This window comes from Bombina bombina, chromosome 4 (genome assembly GCF_027579735.1).
Source record: "Bombina bombina isolate aBomBom1 chromosome 4, aBomBom1.pri, whole genome shotgun sequence".
In the NCBI taxonomy this organism is placed as follows: Eukaryota; Metazoa; Chordata; class Amphibia; order Anura; family Bombinatoridae; genus Bombina; species Bombina bombina.
Genome location: NC_069502.1, coordinates 204,177,192 through 204,193,789, shown reverse-complemented (window position 1 = coordinate 204,193,789; position 16,598 = coordinate 204,177,192). Strand labels below are relative to the sequence as shown.

At 42.5% G+C, this 16,598-nt stretch overlaps 1 protein-coding gene across 2 annotated transcripts in view; it reads right to left on the bottom strand.

Annotated features, from left to right (window-relative positions):
- Positions 1-424: 424 nt before the first annotated feature.
- Positions 425-16,598, bottom strand: part of PPP2R3A (protein phosphatase 2 regulatory subunit B''alpha) — a 703,244-nt gene continuing 687,070 nt past the window's right edge. The window contains exons 15-16 of one of the 2 annotated variants that reach the window (XM_053709750.1): positions 2,040-2,146; positions 425-1,145 (exon numbers count right to left, since the gene is read on the bottom strand). In XM_053709750.1, coding sequence (XP_053565725.1) covers positions 1,049-1,145; positions 2,040-2,146 — 204 coding nt within the window. In that variant the 3' untranslated portion in view covers positions 425-1,048. Of the gene's footprint in view, positions 1,146-2,035; positions 2,147-16,598 lie in introns of those variants that run through there. The other variant, XM_053709751.1, reaches the window with a different exon arrangement.

Sequence of the window (16,598 nt, the reverse complement as noted above, 5' to 3'; positions counted from 1 at the left end):
TCTCTAACTACAGTCACCACGGTACCATATGGTTTCTCCTATATATTTCCTCCTGTCCGTCGGTCGAATGACTGGGGTGGGCGGAGCCTAGGAGGGACTATATGGCCAGCTTTGCTGGGACTCTTTGCCATTTCCTGTTGGGGAAGAGATATTCCCACAAGTAAGGATGACGCCGTGGACCGGACACACCAATGTTGGAGAAATAAGTATTGTTTATAGGGAAACAAAAAGGTCTAAATATAATGTTTGCTTTCTCCCTGGCGCAGAGAGAGAGAGAGAAAAAAAGAGTGTGTCATATACTGAGCATTGTGTGATCATGGTCTTCTTCTCAGCAGCTGATTCACAAGCTGGAGGGAAGCAAAATATGCTCTACAATTCATGGTCCCTCTGCACCAGCAAGCATGGGTATCTAAGGACACTTGGCTTTGTAAAATCTGGTTTATTTGGTTAGCAGAAGTTAAGCCCCTGCACTAATGGGTCTGATGAAATAAATTACTATACAAGTAGTCTGGTCAACACTTATACTATATGTGCCCAAACCTGATCTTGAAGGCCTCATAGAAAACAGAACTTTATTAGCTCTGTCCACGTGACTGAATCAAAATAACTGAATTTGGTTCAAGTACAGAGAACTAACATTACGGGCTGTGTTTGGCACTCAAGAACCTGATTTGGGCATTGATGAATAAGAAAACTATAAAACTTTATGAAACTGTACGATTACATGGACATATAAATACATCTACAAGGAGGAAAAGTTTTAGAGCAAGACACTACTGTTGCAAAAACACATTCTATTTAAGACATATTGCACATAGGCTACTTATTTCTTAAACAGCCAAAAAGTTTACACTCACCCTTGATGCAGAGAAAAAAAAATATGAATTTCAAATTTCATATTGCAGTTTATAAAACAAAGCTCTTCTCTTCACAAATCTTTTTTAAAAATATATTTAAAATTTATCCTTAAAGTCTGTGTGATTTAGTCCATAAATATAGGCAGGTCCTGGCCATGCTGATTGCCCAAGGACAGGTGGATACATCCTGTTCACGCTGTTAGGTCTGTGATAACTAATTTGTCCATCTTGTTTGCAATTTCAGGAGCAGAGTTGATCTCTTCCCCCTCGTAGTCATCCTCAAAAGACCTTGAGACAAAAGGTTGGCAGAAATAAGACATGTAAAAGCCTTTATATATAGTAGTACATTTTAGAATACATCTTCTATATAGTTGTAGTTAAGCAAATGTATTCAGTAGTTTTGACTATTATGGGTCATTATTGATAGAGGAAAATACGTAATGTTTACCATTGAAATAACTCAAAACCTAGTAAATACATTAATGACACTTAGTTTCTTTCCACTGGAGCATACTGAGGTAGGTTCAAGGGCGTGCACGTCTCGAGCACTATATGGAAGTAAGGTTGATAGCGTTGTTTACAGTTAACCAGTACACTAGCTTCAACAACTATTTGGTAAAACTCAATAGTAAACTAAGAAAGTGCTGCATAGCTAGTAGCACGGTTTAGCAAAGAGCATTGTTTGAACATAAACTGAGAGTGCATCTATCTTTCAAGTAGTAGTAAATAAAGGCAGAACTGTGGATGATCCTTGTTGTCACTCAGAACTGATTACTGTCGCTAAACTTCCTTCTACAGTCAGCTTGTAGAACATTGATACAACACTGCTGCCAAATAGTGCTCAATTCACAACTCATGCTACTTCAGTATGCTCATATTGAAAGGATTTTTTTTTAACAAAGAGCAAAGTACATCAGATAATAGAAGAAAATTTGATTTTTTTTTAAATTATGAAAGTTTAATTTTGGCTTCCATAAGTGTTGAATCTTATGTGATTGCCACTGAGGTTTTGTTCTTTAGACATTTCCACAAATCTTCTACCTTTTCTACAAAGTGGTACTTTAAATTTCCTCATATTCATAACCTTGCTCTGACACTTTCTCACAAATATGTTTATCTCTTGTATTTAAACTGTAAATCAAATAACAGAGTTTCTTGTAAATATTTCTATTTCTCACTTACCCCTCTCTTAACTGTTCGGTTGCAGATTCCTCTGCAACTAGTATCTCGTATTCTTCAGCTGCATATCTGTCCCAGTCTGAAGGTTCAGGAATTTCACTGTCTACATCCTGGGGAGAGAGAGGGGAGAGTTTAAGCTGTACTCAGAAACACCAAATAAACTGCAGTGCTCTGCATACTACACACATCTGAATGCTTGTTCCCCTTTAACTTGCCCTAGAAGAGCAATGATACTGCTAGACAGACTCAGCAATTTGTTCATGTAGATCCCTTATGACCATGGTAGGGAATCACTCTTAGGTCCATGGTAAGGAATAAGGGCTCTGGGAATGAATCTAAGAAATAATACAAATAAGTGCTCTAGCTTGTTTTATTATCACAAGATTTCTTGCTTTTGAATATGAGTTTAGCTTCTGCAAAGGGAATAAACACGCAGTCAAATCAGCTCAATAGCAGCAATGTACTACTGCTCTTCAGCTCAGCATAGCCAGAGCGCCAATGACAAGAGTCATGTGTGCGTAGCCACCTGTCAGCAGCCATGTTTGTTGCTCTTGAGCTGAATTTAGACACCGTGCAATAACAGCTCTAACACATTCAGGCTTTTCTTTTTGCACTTATGTCCCTTTATTTATATATATATATATATATATATATATATATATATACACTGTAGATATACTGATGATCCCAGGGGATAAGCATTGAATCCTCTACTGTAGCTTATTAGGCACTGCATTTTGTTTGCTACGTGCAATACGGTTTAGGTATTTTAGTCCTCTACTACAATTTGTTTTTATTTTAGAATTTCTGAAAAATATATACAATATACAGTATTTCATAAACAAAAATATATACAATATACAGTATTTCATAAACAAAAATATATACAATATACAGTATTTCATAAACAAAAATATATCATTTCCACTAATAACATTTAAAATATTATGAAAACTTGCAATATTTGATATGCACTCCATCTGCCTCAGTGACTGAGCAGAATTTCACAGCACTTCTTTAGTAAAGTATAAAGTTTGTCTAGAGATGTCAAAATCTATTTACCTTTTTTTTTTAATTATGTGCTAGTCCCACACTCACTAGAAGACCAAAAAGCAAATTCTGAAAACCTGCAAATGCTCCAAATCAAATAGCTGATTTAATAGCTTTTTGGCCACTTTATTTTACAAAAAAACAAGAACTGTATTGTCCCTCAATACATGTCTGTTATGCATATGAAAGAGCACTGCTTAAACGTGATAATTAATGAATGTATATTTTGCATTATAAAAGTGAAATTTATTTTATAGTTGTTTACATTTATTTTGATAGTAACAGGAAGTTACGTTTGTAAAAAATTTGAAAAATAAGAGTTTGCATTGCCTCTCACGATTCTATTGGCGGACACTGATATACTGTACCTGACATACATAAACACACAAAAAACAATTACATTTTACATTGCAGTAAAGGGGGAAAAATAAAATGTATGCTTACCTGATAAATGTCTTTTTTTCCGGACATGGAGAGTCCACAACGTCATTCCAATTACTAGTGGGATATTCACTCCTGGCCAGCAGGAGGAGACAAAGAGCATACATTTAGTTTTCTTTCCTAAGACATGGAGAGTCCACAACGTCATTCCAAATACTAGTGGGAACCAATACCCAAGCTAGAGGACATGGAATGAACAGGGAGGGAGAACAAGACAGCAGGCCTAAACCGAAGGCACCATCGCTTGAAGAACCTTTCTCCTAAAGGAAGCCTCAGCTGAGGCAAAAGTATCAAATTTGTAAAATTTTGAAAAAGTATGCAGAACGGTCCATGTAGCCGCCTTGCAAATCTGTTCCACAGAAGTTTAATTTTTAAAAGCCCAGGATGAGCCCTAGTAGAATGAGCCGTAATTCTCTCAGGAGACTGATGCCCAGCAGATTCATATTCAAAACGATTCATACTTCTCAACCAGAGGGAAAGAGAAGTAGAAGAGGCCTTCTGGCCCTTCCGCTTTCAAGCGAAACAAACAAAAAGGGCCGAAGATTGGCGAAAATCCTTAGTAGCCTGTAGATAAAATTTAAGAGCACGCACAACATCTAAGTTATGCAAAAATTCCTTATGAGAAGAAGGATTAGGACAAAGAGAAGGAACAACAATTTCCTGATTAATATTTCGATCCGAAACCACTTTAGGGAGAAATCCTAACTTAGGACGAAGGACCGCCTTATCCGCATGAAAAATAAGGTAAGGCGAATCCCACTGCAGAGCAGAGAGTTCAGAAACTCTGCGAGCAGAGGAAATAGCAATAAGAATCAAAACTTTCCAAGATAACAACTTAATATCTACAGAATGCATTGGTTCAAACAGAGCCAGCTGCAAAACCTTAAGCACAAGGTTCAAGCTCCAAGGAGGAGCAACAGGTTTAAACACTGGCCTGATTCTGACCAGGGTCTGACAAAAAGATTGAACGTCTGGCATATCTGCCAGACGCTTGTGTAAAAGAATAGATAACGCAGAAATCTGACCCTTCAGAGAACTGAATGACAAACCTTTCTCCAGACTTTTCTGGAGAAAAGAAAAAGGAATGCTGACCCCCTCCAAGAGAAGCCCTTCAATTCACACCAATAATGGTATTTGCGCCTTACCTTATGGTAAATTTTACGAGTAACTGGTTTGCGGGCCTGAAGCATAGTATCAATGACGGAATACACGCTTAGCCAAAACCAAGCATTCAATCTCCATGCAGTCAGCTTCAGAGAAACTAGATTTGGATGGAGGAAAGGACCCTGAGGTAGAAGGTCCTTCCTCAGAGGTAACCTCCAAGGTGGCAGAGAAGACATCTTCACCAGGTCTGCAAACCAGATCCTGTGAGGCCATGCAGGAGCTATCAGAATTACAGACACACGCTCCTGTTTCATACGAGCAATGACTCGTGGAAGAAGTGCAAACGGAGGAAACAGGTATGCTAGACCAAAATACCAAGGAACTGTCAGAGCATCTATGAGGGCGACCTGAGGATCTCTTGACCTTGAACAGTACCTTGGAAGCTTGGCGTTCTGACGAGATGCCATCAGATCCAACTCGGGCACCCCCCACTTGAGGGTTAACCTGGAGAACACCTCCGGATGGAGAGCTCACTCCCCGGGATGAAAGTCTGTCTGCTCAGAAAATCCCCCATCCAGTGGTCCACTACTGGAATATGGATGGCAGATAGAAGACAATTGTGAGCTTCCTCCCACTGAACAATCCGAGCCACCTCCTTCATGGCCAAGGAACTCCGAGTTCCTCCCTGGTGGTTGATGTAAGCCACTAAGGTGATGTTATCTGACTGAAATCTGATACACCGGGCTAAAGATAACTGAGGCCAAGCCATCAAGGCATTGAAGATCGCCCTCAATTCCAAGATGTTTATGGGGAGAGTAGAATCCTCCCGATTCCACAGGCCCGGAGCCTTTAACGAGCCCGAGACTGCTAGACAGTCCAGCAGGCTAGCGTTCGTGGTCACAATCACCCAGGAGGGTTTCTAGAAGCATGTGCCGTGAGACAGATGATCCTGAGAAATCCACCATGAGAGAGAGTCTCTTGTCAACTGGTCCAGATCTATCCTCTGAATGGTCTCCGTTCCATTGTCTGAGCATGCATAATTGTAGAGCTCTCAAAAGGAATAGAGCAAAGGTAATGATGTCCATGGAAGCGACCATCAGACAATTACCTCCATGCATTGAGCCACTGATGGCCAAACAGTAGACTGGAGAGAGAGGCAAGAAGAGAGAAGTTTGGATTTTCTGACCTCCGTTTGAAAAAATCTTCATAGATAGGGAATCTATGATGGTCCCTAAAAAACACACCCTTATAGATGGAACAAGGGAACTCTTCTCCAGATTCACTTTCCATCCTTGGAACGTAGAAAAGACAACAAGATCTCTGTATGAGATTTTGCTTGTTGAAAAGATGAAACCAAGATGTCGTCCAGGTAAGGAGCCACCGCAATTCCCTGAGACCTGACTACTGCCAAGAGCGCCCCCAGAACCTTTGTGAAAATTCTGGGAGCCGTGGCAAGGCCAAACGGAAGAGCAACAAATTGAAAGTGCTCGTCTACAAAAGCGAATCTCAGAAACTGGTAATGATCCCTGTGAATGGGAACATGAGGATACGCGTCCTTCAGGTCTATGGTGGTCATGAACTGACCCTCTTGGACCAAAGGAAGAATGGACCGAATGTTCTCCACCTTGAAGGACGGTACCCTGAGAAACTTGGGTCAAAAAATTCACTATTTTTTGGGACCACAAACAGATTTGAATAGAATCCTAGACCCTGTTCCTTTACTGAAACAATCACTCCCAGGGAAGAAAGATCCTGAATGGATCTTAAGAATGCCTCTCTTTTTACCTGATCTGCAGATAATCTTGAGAGGAGAAATCTGCCCCTGGGAGGACAAGTCTTGAATTCTATTTTGTAACCCTGAGATACTATGTCCACAGCCCAAGGGTCTGAGACATTGCATATCCAAGCTTGACGAAACAAGGAAAGTCTGCCCCCTGCTTGATACACTATCGGACCGGGGGTGGACCCTTCATGTTGTCTTAGTCTCAGATGAAGGCTTCTTTGACTGCTTCCCCTTATTCCAAGTTTGATTGGGTCTCCAAAAGGACTTGGACTGCTCCGGATTGGAGGAGGAAGAGGAAGACTATTGACCCTTGAAGTTACAAAAGGAATGAAAATTAGAATTTTGAGGTCCCTTGGGTCTATTCTTCTTGTCCTGTGGCAGAAAAGACCCCTTTCCACCTGTAATTTCAGAAATTATCTCCGCCAGACCAGGGCCAAACAGGGTCTTGTCCTTGAAAGGTAGCGACAAGAGCTTGGACTTGGAGGTAATATCAGCTGACCAAGATTTTAACCACAGAGCCCTGCGGGCTAGAACAGTGAAATCAGACATCTTGGCTCCCAGTCTAATGACTTGCATGTTGGCATCAGAAATAAAGGAATTAGCCAGCTTGAGAGCCTTGATCCTATCTTGGATCTCCTCTAACGAAGTCTCTTCTAAAATTAGCTTGGACAAAGCGTCACACCAATAAGATGCTACGCTTGTTACCGTAGCAATACAAACGGCAGGCTGCCATTGTAATCCCTGATGAACATACATTTTTAAAATAAGCCTCCAGCTTTTTATCCATGGGATCCTTAAAGGAACAGCTATCCTCTATAGGAATCGCGGTTCTCTTGGCCAGAGTGGATATAGCTCCTTCCACTTTAGGCACAGTGTGCCATGAGTCCCTAATGCGTTAGCAACAGGAAACATCTTCTTAAAAACGGGAGAAGGGGAAAAGGGAACCCCTGGCTTATCCCATTCCTGAGAAATGATCTCCGACACACGGTCTGGGACAGAAAATATTTCCATGGCAGATGGAACATCATAGTATTTATTAAGCTTACGGAGAGTTGGAGTTGTCCAAAGTAGCTAGTACCTCCTTTAGAATTAAACGAAGGTGTTCAAACTTAAATCTGAAGCTTACTTCTTTAGAATCAGTCAAAGGATTTATACTGTCCGAATCTGAGATCTCACCCTCAGAAGCTACCGAGGTATCCTCCTCATCAGATTTATGGGGGAGGTCAACCTTTGCAGCAGAAGATGGGACAGACACCTTACTAACAGAAAAATGTTTTGATTTCCTCTTGCGAAAAGCAGATAAAGCCGCAGATACCACAGAAGATATCTGTGCAGCAAAATCTATTGGCATATAAACTCCTCAAGGAGGCTGAGAGGAACCGCAGGGCACTGTATGTGAAGCCATTGAGGCTTGGGACGTTTGAGGAGAAAGCTGTGGCATATCCTGAACAGCATCATCCTGGGAAGGCAGTAATTTATCTTTAAACTTAAGCGTTCTGGTTAAACATGAGGAACAAAATTGCATAAGCAAAACAATTTGTGCCTCCAAACACAGTAAACATTTATTAATGTTCAGAGTCCATAGCTTGGATTAATCCCCAGAGAAACGGAATAAAAGATAACTTGAAAATGACTACTGTCACTTTGAAAAGGAAAATGTTAACAGAAAAATCAGGAAAAAACAAAGTATGCGCCTCTACACCTCAGCCAGCCTGAGGTGCCCTACCTGAACCTTCACCAATGTTCAACAAACTCCCCTGCAGATCGGTCAAACAAGCCGTTACAGTAGAGCGCTCACATAGAAATGACGTCGCTCTGAATCTCAAACGGAAGAGCGGGGAGTCACATGACTGGCAGGAAAAGAAACTGCGCAGCATAGTAAAAAGCGAGCATTTCTTATAATCCCTCAGATACTGACAGAGAGTAAATAAAATACTTAGACAGCCATCTAATATATATAAAATTGAGCCCCAGAGATTAAGTCCCAAACACAGTAAGGGAAGCTATTAACCCCTTAGTCCCATACCTAGAAAACAAAAGCACTTACCTACAAATCCAGCTGTCGGGCAGGAAGACAGCTCACAAGGCGTGAAAGGACACATACTCCTTACATAGACCTGTAGAAAAAGAAAGAACAGAATAACCAACTCTGGCTTTCTATAACTAGGGTAGCAATTATGTTAGAAAACAAAGCAAGGACAACCTCACCACTTTCTAACTGCTTAAAAGACACCACTACTCTTACTCAAGAGATTGACATGGACACAGCTAAACCCCAATTCTTGCTTGCAGGGAAAAGTACCCATTAAAGGAATAAAAAAAATCTTCAGACACAAACTTCACGTCCTCTATTGACAGAGGCAAAGAGAATGACTGGGGGTTATGGGTAAGGGAAGTGACACTTAACAGCTTTCCTGAGGTGCTCTTTGCCTCTTCCTGCTGGCCAGGAGTGAATATCCCACTAGTAATTGGAATGACGTTGTGGACTCTCCATGTCTTAGGAAAGTAATACTTCTATATCCCAATAAACAAACCATTACAGCAAAAAGAGTAGTTTTGTGCCTAAGTGCAATATTATATTTTACCACTAGAGGGATGTGAAGCTATACAAATCATTATGTAGCATTAAAAGTTGTTTTAGTTGAATTTGACAGAGTGTGGTTAACATTAAACATGTACATTCGTTTTGAAACCAATGCAGTGCTGGGATCCGCTGCGCTAAGCCTCCTACTAGCGCGTCCCAGGGTTTTGTGAAAAAGGGATGGGATTAGCGTTTGTCTCCAGAGCGCTAGCGGTAAGTATATAATGCTATAGGTGAACATTTTCCCCTGTAGCAAAGGAACATTTACATTCATTTAATGAAAAGAAAAAAAAAGGTTAATGCTTCATAAATATTCAGTATTCGTTTTGTTTAAAACAAGACGAGTACTGAATAGCACAGCAAACAAATATTTGGAAAACTACATTTTCTGAGTATTTGGCCTGAAAGATTCGTTCGAACCAAAATTTTGGCCCGTGCACACGTCTAGTTAATATACTCTTGTTGCAATCTGCGCAACACTTCATATTAGATCAAAAACTTTTTAAAAAAGCAAAAAAAAAAGCAACTGTAGCAAAATCAACACTGATGGGCAAGAATATTGCATCAACCCCAGAGGTATATTCTTCTGTCGGGTAATTATTTAGTCATATGGTTTGATGATCACTTGATTGTGTATGTTGTGTATCAGACCTTCCATTATGCTATATTAAAAATTACCTTCTGCTAATGAAATTGCTAAAGCCTTGTTATGTGGCTCCTAAATATTCTACTTTCATCTGCTAAATAGTTCTGGGGAGTATCAAACAATACTGGATAGTTGATTTTGTTTAGCTACTTAAACCAATTTCAGCCGATTACATCAGCATAGAAACACTCCCAGTTATAACTGCAGATAATCCCTTTCTAGATTTCCCACCCACTAGCTTCCCTTTCTACATTTCCCACCCACTAGCTTCCCTTTCTAAATTTCCCACCCACTAGCTTCCCTTTCTACATTTCCCACCCCGTAGCTTCTGTTTCTACATTTTCCATCCACTAGCTTCCCTTTCTACATTTCCCACACACTAGCTTCTGTTTCTACACTTCCCACTCACTAGCTTCCCTTTCTAAACTTCCAACTCACTAGCTTCCCTTTCTACATTTCCCACTCACTAGCTTCCGTTTCTACATTTTACCACACACTAGCTTCCCTTTCTACATTTCCCACCCACTAGCTTCCTTTTCGTTTCCCACCCACTAGCTTCCCTTTCTACATTTCCCACCCACTAGCTTCTGTTTCTACATTTCCCACCCACTAGCTTCCCTTTCTACATTTCCCACCCACTAACTTCTGTTTCTACATTTCCCATCCACTAGCTTCAGTTTCTACATTTCCCACCCACTAGCTTCCCTTTCTACATTTCCCATCCACTAGCTTCCCTTTCTACATTTCCCACTCACTAGCTTCTGTTTCTACATTTCCCACCCACTAGCTTCCCTTTCTATATTTTCCACCCACTAGCTTCCCTTTCTACATTTTCCACCCACTAGCTTCCCTTTCTACATTTCCCACCCACTAGCTTCCCTTTCTACACTTCCCACTCACTAGCTTCCGTTTCTACATTTCCCACTCACTAGCTTCCATTTCTACATTTCCCACCCACTAGCTTCCCTTTCTACACTTCCCACTCACTAGCTTCCCTTTCTACACTTCCCACTCACTAGCTTCCCTTTCTACATTTCCCACTCACTAGCATCCCTTTCTACATTTCCCAACCACTAGCTTCTGTTTCTACATTTCCCACTCACTAGCTTCCGTTTCTACATTTCCCACTCACTAGCTTCCCTTTCAACATTTCCCACCCACTAGCTTCCCTTTCTACATTTCCCACCCACTAGCTTCCCTTTCTACATTTCCCACCCACTAGCTTCCCTTTCTACACTTCCCACTCACTAGCTTCCGTTTCTACATTTCCCACTCACTAGCTTCCCTTTCTACACTTCCCACTCACTAGCTTCCGTTTCTACATTTCCCACTCACTAGCTTCCCTTTCTACATTTCCCACCCACTAGCTTCCATTTCTACATTTCCCACCCACTAGCTTCCCTTTCTTCACTTTCCACTCACTAGCTTCCGTTTCTACATTTCCCACTCACTAGCTTCCATTTCTACATTTCCCACCCACTAGCTTCCCTTTCTACATTTCCCACACACTAGCTTCTGTTTCTACATTTCCCACCCACTAGCTTCCCTTTCTATATTTTCCACCCACTAGCTTCCCTTTCTACATTTTCCACCCACTAGCTTCCCTTTCTACATTTCCCACCCACTAGCTTCCCTTTCTACACTTCCCACTCACTAGCTTCCGTTTCTACATTTCCCACCCACTAGCTTCCCTTTCTACATTTCCCACCCACTAGCTTCCCTTTCTACACTTCCCACTCACTAGCTTCCCTTTCTACATTTCCCACTCACTAGCTTCCCTTTCTACATTTCCCACTCACTAGCATCCCTTTCTACATTTCCCAACCACTAGCTTCTGTTTCTACATTTCCCACTCACTAGCTTCCGTTTCTACATTTCCCACTCACTAGCTTCCCTTTCTACATTTCCCACACACTAGCTTCCCTTTCTACATTTCCCACCCACTAGCTTCCCTTTCTACACTTCCCACTCACTAGCTTCCGTTTCTACATTTCCCACTCACTAGCTTCCCTTTCTACACTTCCCACTCACTAGCTTCCGTTTCTACATTTCCCACTCACTAGCTTCCCTATCTACATTTCCCACCCACTAGCTTCCCTTTCTTCACTTTCCACTCACTAGCTTCCGTTTCTACATTTCCCACTCACTAGCTTCCATTTCTACATTTCCCATCCACTAGCTTCCCTTTCTACATTTCCCACACACTAGCTTCTGTTTCTACACTTCCCACTCACTAGCTTCCCTTTCTACATTTCCCACCCACTAGCTTCCCTTTCTACATTTCCCACACACTAGCTTCTGTTTCTACACTTCCCACTCACTAGCTTCCGTTTCTACATTTTCCACCCACTAGCTTCCCTTTCTACATTTCCCACACACTAGCTTCTGTTTCTACACTTCCCACTCACTAGCTTCCGTTTCTACATTTCCCACCCACTAGCTTCCCTTTCTACATTTCCCACACACTAGCTTCTGTTTCTACACTTCCCACTCACTAGCTTCCCTTTCTACATTGCCGACCCACTAGCTTCCCTTTCTACATTTCCCACCCACTAGCTTCCCTTTCTACATTTCCCACACACTAGCTTCTGTTTCTACACTTCCCACTCACTAGCTTCCGTTTCTACATTTCCCACCCACTAGCTTCCCTTTCTACATTTCCAACACACTAGCTTACCTTTCTACACTTCCCACTCACTAGCTTCCCTTTCTACATTTCCCACCCACTAGCTTCCCTTTCTACATTCCCCACACACTAGCTTCCCTTTCTACACTTCCCACTCACTAGCTTCCGTTTCTACACTTCCCACTAACTAGCTTCCCTTTCTACATTTCCCACCCACTAGCTTCCCTTTCTACATTTCCCACCCACTAGCTTCCCTTTCTACATTTCCCACCCACTAGCTTCTGTTTCTACATTTCCCATCCACTAGCTTCCGTTTCTACATTTCCCACCAACTAGCTTCCCTTTCTACATTTCCCATCCACTAGCTTCCCTTTCTACATTTCCCACTCACTAACTTCTGTTTCTACATTTCCCACCCACTAGCTTCCCTTTCTATATTTTCCACCCACTTGCTTCCCTTTCTACATTTCCCACCCACTAGCTTCCCTTTCTACACTTCCCACTCACTAGCTTTTGTTTCTACATTTCCCACTCACTAGCTTCCCTTTCTACATTTCCCACCCACTAGCTTCCCTTTCTACACTTCCCACTCACTAGCTTCCCTTTCTACATTTCCCACTCACTAGCTTCCCTTTCTACATTTCCCACTCACTAGCATCCCTTTCTACATTTCCCAACACTAGCTTCCCTTTCTACACTTCCCACTCACTAGCTTCCGTTTCTACATTTCCCACTCACTAGCATCCGTTTCTACATTTCCCACTCACTAGTTTCCCTTTCTACATTTCCCACCCACTAGCTTCCCTTTCTACATTTCCCACCCACTAGCTTCCCTTTCTACACTTCCCACTCACTAGCATCCCTTTCTACATTGCCCACCCACTAGCTTCCCTTTCTACATTTCCCACCCACTAGCTTCCCTTTCTACATTTCCCACACACTAGCTTCTGTTTCTACACTTCCCACTCACTAACTTCCGTTTCTACATTTCCCACCCACTAGCTTCCCTTTCTACATTTCCCACACACTAGCTTCCCTTTCTACACTTCCCACTCACTAGCTTCCCTTTCTATATTTCCCACCCACTAGCTTCCCTTTCTACATTCCCCACACACTAGCTTCCCTTTCTACACTTCCCACTCACTAGCTTCCGTTTCTACATTTCCCACTCACTAGCTTCCCTTTCTACACTTCCAACTCACTAGCTTCCGTTTCTACATTTCCCACTCACTAGCTTCCCTTTCTACATTTCCCACCCACTAGCTTCCCTTTCTACATTTCCCACCCACTAGCTTCCCTTTCTTCACTTTCCACTCACTAGCTTCCGTTTCTACATTTCCCACTCAATAGCTTCCATTTCTACATTTCCCATCCACTAGCTTCCCTTTCTACATTTCCCACACACTAGCTTCTGTTTCTACACTTCCCACTCACTAGCTTCCCTTTCTACATTTCCCACCCACTAGCTTCCCTTTCTACATTTCCCACACACTAGCTTCTGTTTCTACACTTCCCACTCACTAGCTTCCGTTTCTACATTTTACACCCACTAGCTTCCCTTTCTACATTTCCCACACACTAGCTTCTGTTTCTACACTTCCCACTCACTAGCTTCCGTTTCTACATTGCCCACCCACTAGCTTCCCATACTACATTTCCCACACACTAGCTTCTGTTTCTACACTTCCCACTCACTAGCTTCCCTTTCTACATTGCCCACCCACTAGCTTCCCTTTCTACATTTCCCACACACTAGCTTCTGTTTCTACACTTCCCACTCACTAGCTTCCGTTTCTACATTTCCCACCCACTAGCTTCCCTTTCTACATTTCCCACACACTAGCTTACCTTTCTACACTTCCCACTCACTAGCTTCTGTTTCTACATTTCCCACTCACTAGCTTCCCTTTCTACATTTCCCACTAACTAGCATCCCTTTCTACATTTCCCAACACTAGCTTCCCTTTCTACACTTCCCACTCACTAGTTTCCGTTTCTACATTTCCCACTCACTAGCTTCCGTTTCTACATTTCCCACTCACTAGCTTCCCTTTCTACATTTCCCACCCACTAGCGTCCCTTTCTACATTTCCCACCCACTAGCTTCCCTTTCTTCACTTTCCACTCACTAGCTTCCGTTTCTACATTTCCCACTCACTAGCTTCCATTTCTACATTTTCCATCCACTAGCTTCCCTTTCTACATTTCCCACACACTAGCTTCTGTTTCTACACTTTCCACTCACTAGCTTCCCTTTCTACATTTCCCACCCACTAGCTTCCCTTTCTACATTTCCCACACACTAGCTTCTGTTTCTACACTTCCCACACACTAGCTTCCCTTTCTACACTTCCCACTCACTAGCTTCTGTTTCTACATTTCCCATCCACTAGCTTCCCTTTCTACATTTCCCACTCACTAGCTTCTGTTTCTACATTTCCCACCCACTAGCTTCCCTTTCTATATTTTCCACCCACTAGCTTCCCTTTCTACATTTCCCACTCACTAGCTTCTGTTTCTACATTTCCTACTCACTAGATTCCGTTTCTACATTTCCCACTCACTAGCTTCCCTTTCTACATTTCCCACCCACTAGCTTCCCTTTCTACACTTCCCACTCACTAGCTTCCCTTTCTACATTTCCCACTCACTAGCTTCCCTTTCTACATTTCCCACTAACTAGCATCCCTTTCCACATTTCCCAACACTAGCTTCCCTTTCTACACTTCCCACTCACTAGTTTCCGTTTCTACATTTCCCACTCACTAGCTTCCGTTTCTACATTTCCCACTCACTAGCTTCCCTTTCTACATTTCCCACCCACTAGCTTCCCTTTCTACATTTCCCACCCACTAGCTTCCCTTTCTTCACTTTCCACTCACTAGCTTCCGTTTCTACATTTCCCACTCACTAGCTTCCATTTCTACATTTCCCATCCACTAGCTTCCCTTTCTACATTTCCCACACACTAGCGTCTGTTTCTACACTTTCCACTCACTAGCTTCCCTTTCTACATTTCCCACCCACTAGCTTCCCTTTCTACATTTCCCACACACTAGCTTCTGTTTCTACACTTCCCACCCACTAGCTTCCGTTTCTACATTTTCCACCCACTAGCTTCCCTTTCTACATTTCCCACACACTAGCTTCTGTTTCTACACTTCCCACTCACTAGCTTCCGTTTCTACATTTCCCACCCACTAACTTCCCTTTCTACATTTCCCACACACTAGCTTCTGTTTCTACACTTCCCACTCACTAGCTTCCCTTTCTACATTGCCCACCCACTAGCTTCCGTTTCTACATTTCCCACCCACTAGCTTCCCTTTCTACACTTCCCACACACTAGCTTCTGTTTCTACACTTCCCACTCACTAGCTTCCGTTTCTACATTTCCCACCCACTAGCTTCCCTTTCTACATTTCCCACACACTAGCTTCCCTTTCTACACTTCCCACTCACTAGCTTCCCTTTCTACATTTCCGACCCACTAGCTTCCCTTTCTACATTCCCCACACACTAGCTTCCCTTTCTACACTTCCCACTCACTAGCTTCCGTTTCTACACTTCCCACTCACTAGCTTCCCTTTCTACATTTCCCACCCACTAGCTTCTGTTTCTACATTTCCCACCCACTAGCTTCCCTTTCTACATTTCCCACCCACTAGCTTCTGTTTCTACATTTCCCATCCACTAGCTTCCGTTTCTACATTTCCCACCAACTAGCTTCCCTTTCTACATTTCCCATCCACTAGCTTCCCTTTCTACATTTCCCACCCACTAGCTTCTGTTTCTACATTTCCCACCCACTAGCTTCCCTTTCTATATTTTCCACCCACTAGCTTCCCTTTCTACATTTCCCACCCACTAGCTTCCCTTTCTACACTTCCCACTCACTAGCTTCTGTTTCTACATTTCCCACTCACTAGCTTCCCTTTCTACATTTCCCACCCACTAGCTTCCCTCTCTACACTTCCCACTCACTAGCTTCCCTTTCTACATTTCCCACTCACTAGCTTCCCTTTCTACATTTCCCACTCACTAGCATCCCTTTCTACATTTCCCAACACTAGCTTCCCTTTCTACACTTCCCACTCACTAGCTTCCGTTTCTACATTTCCCACTCACTAGCTTCCGTTTCTACATTTCCCACTCACTAGCTTCCCTTTCTACATTTCCCACCCACTAGCTTCCCTTTCTACATTTCCCACTCACTAGCTTCCCTTTCTACATTTCCCACTAACTAGCATCCCTTTCTACATTTCCCACTCACTAGATTCCCTTTCTACACTTTCCACTCACTAGCTTCCGTTTCTACATTTCCCACTCAC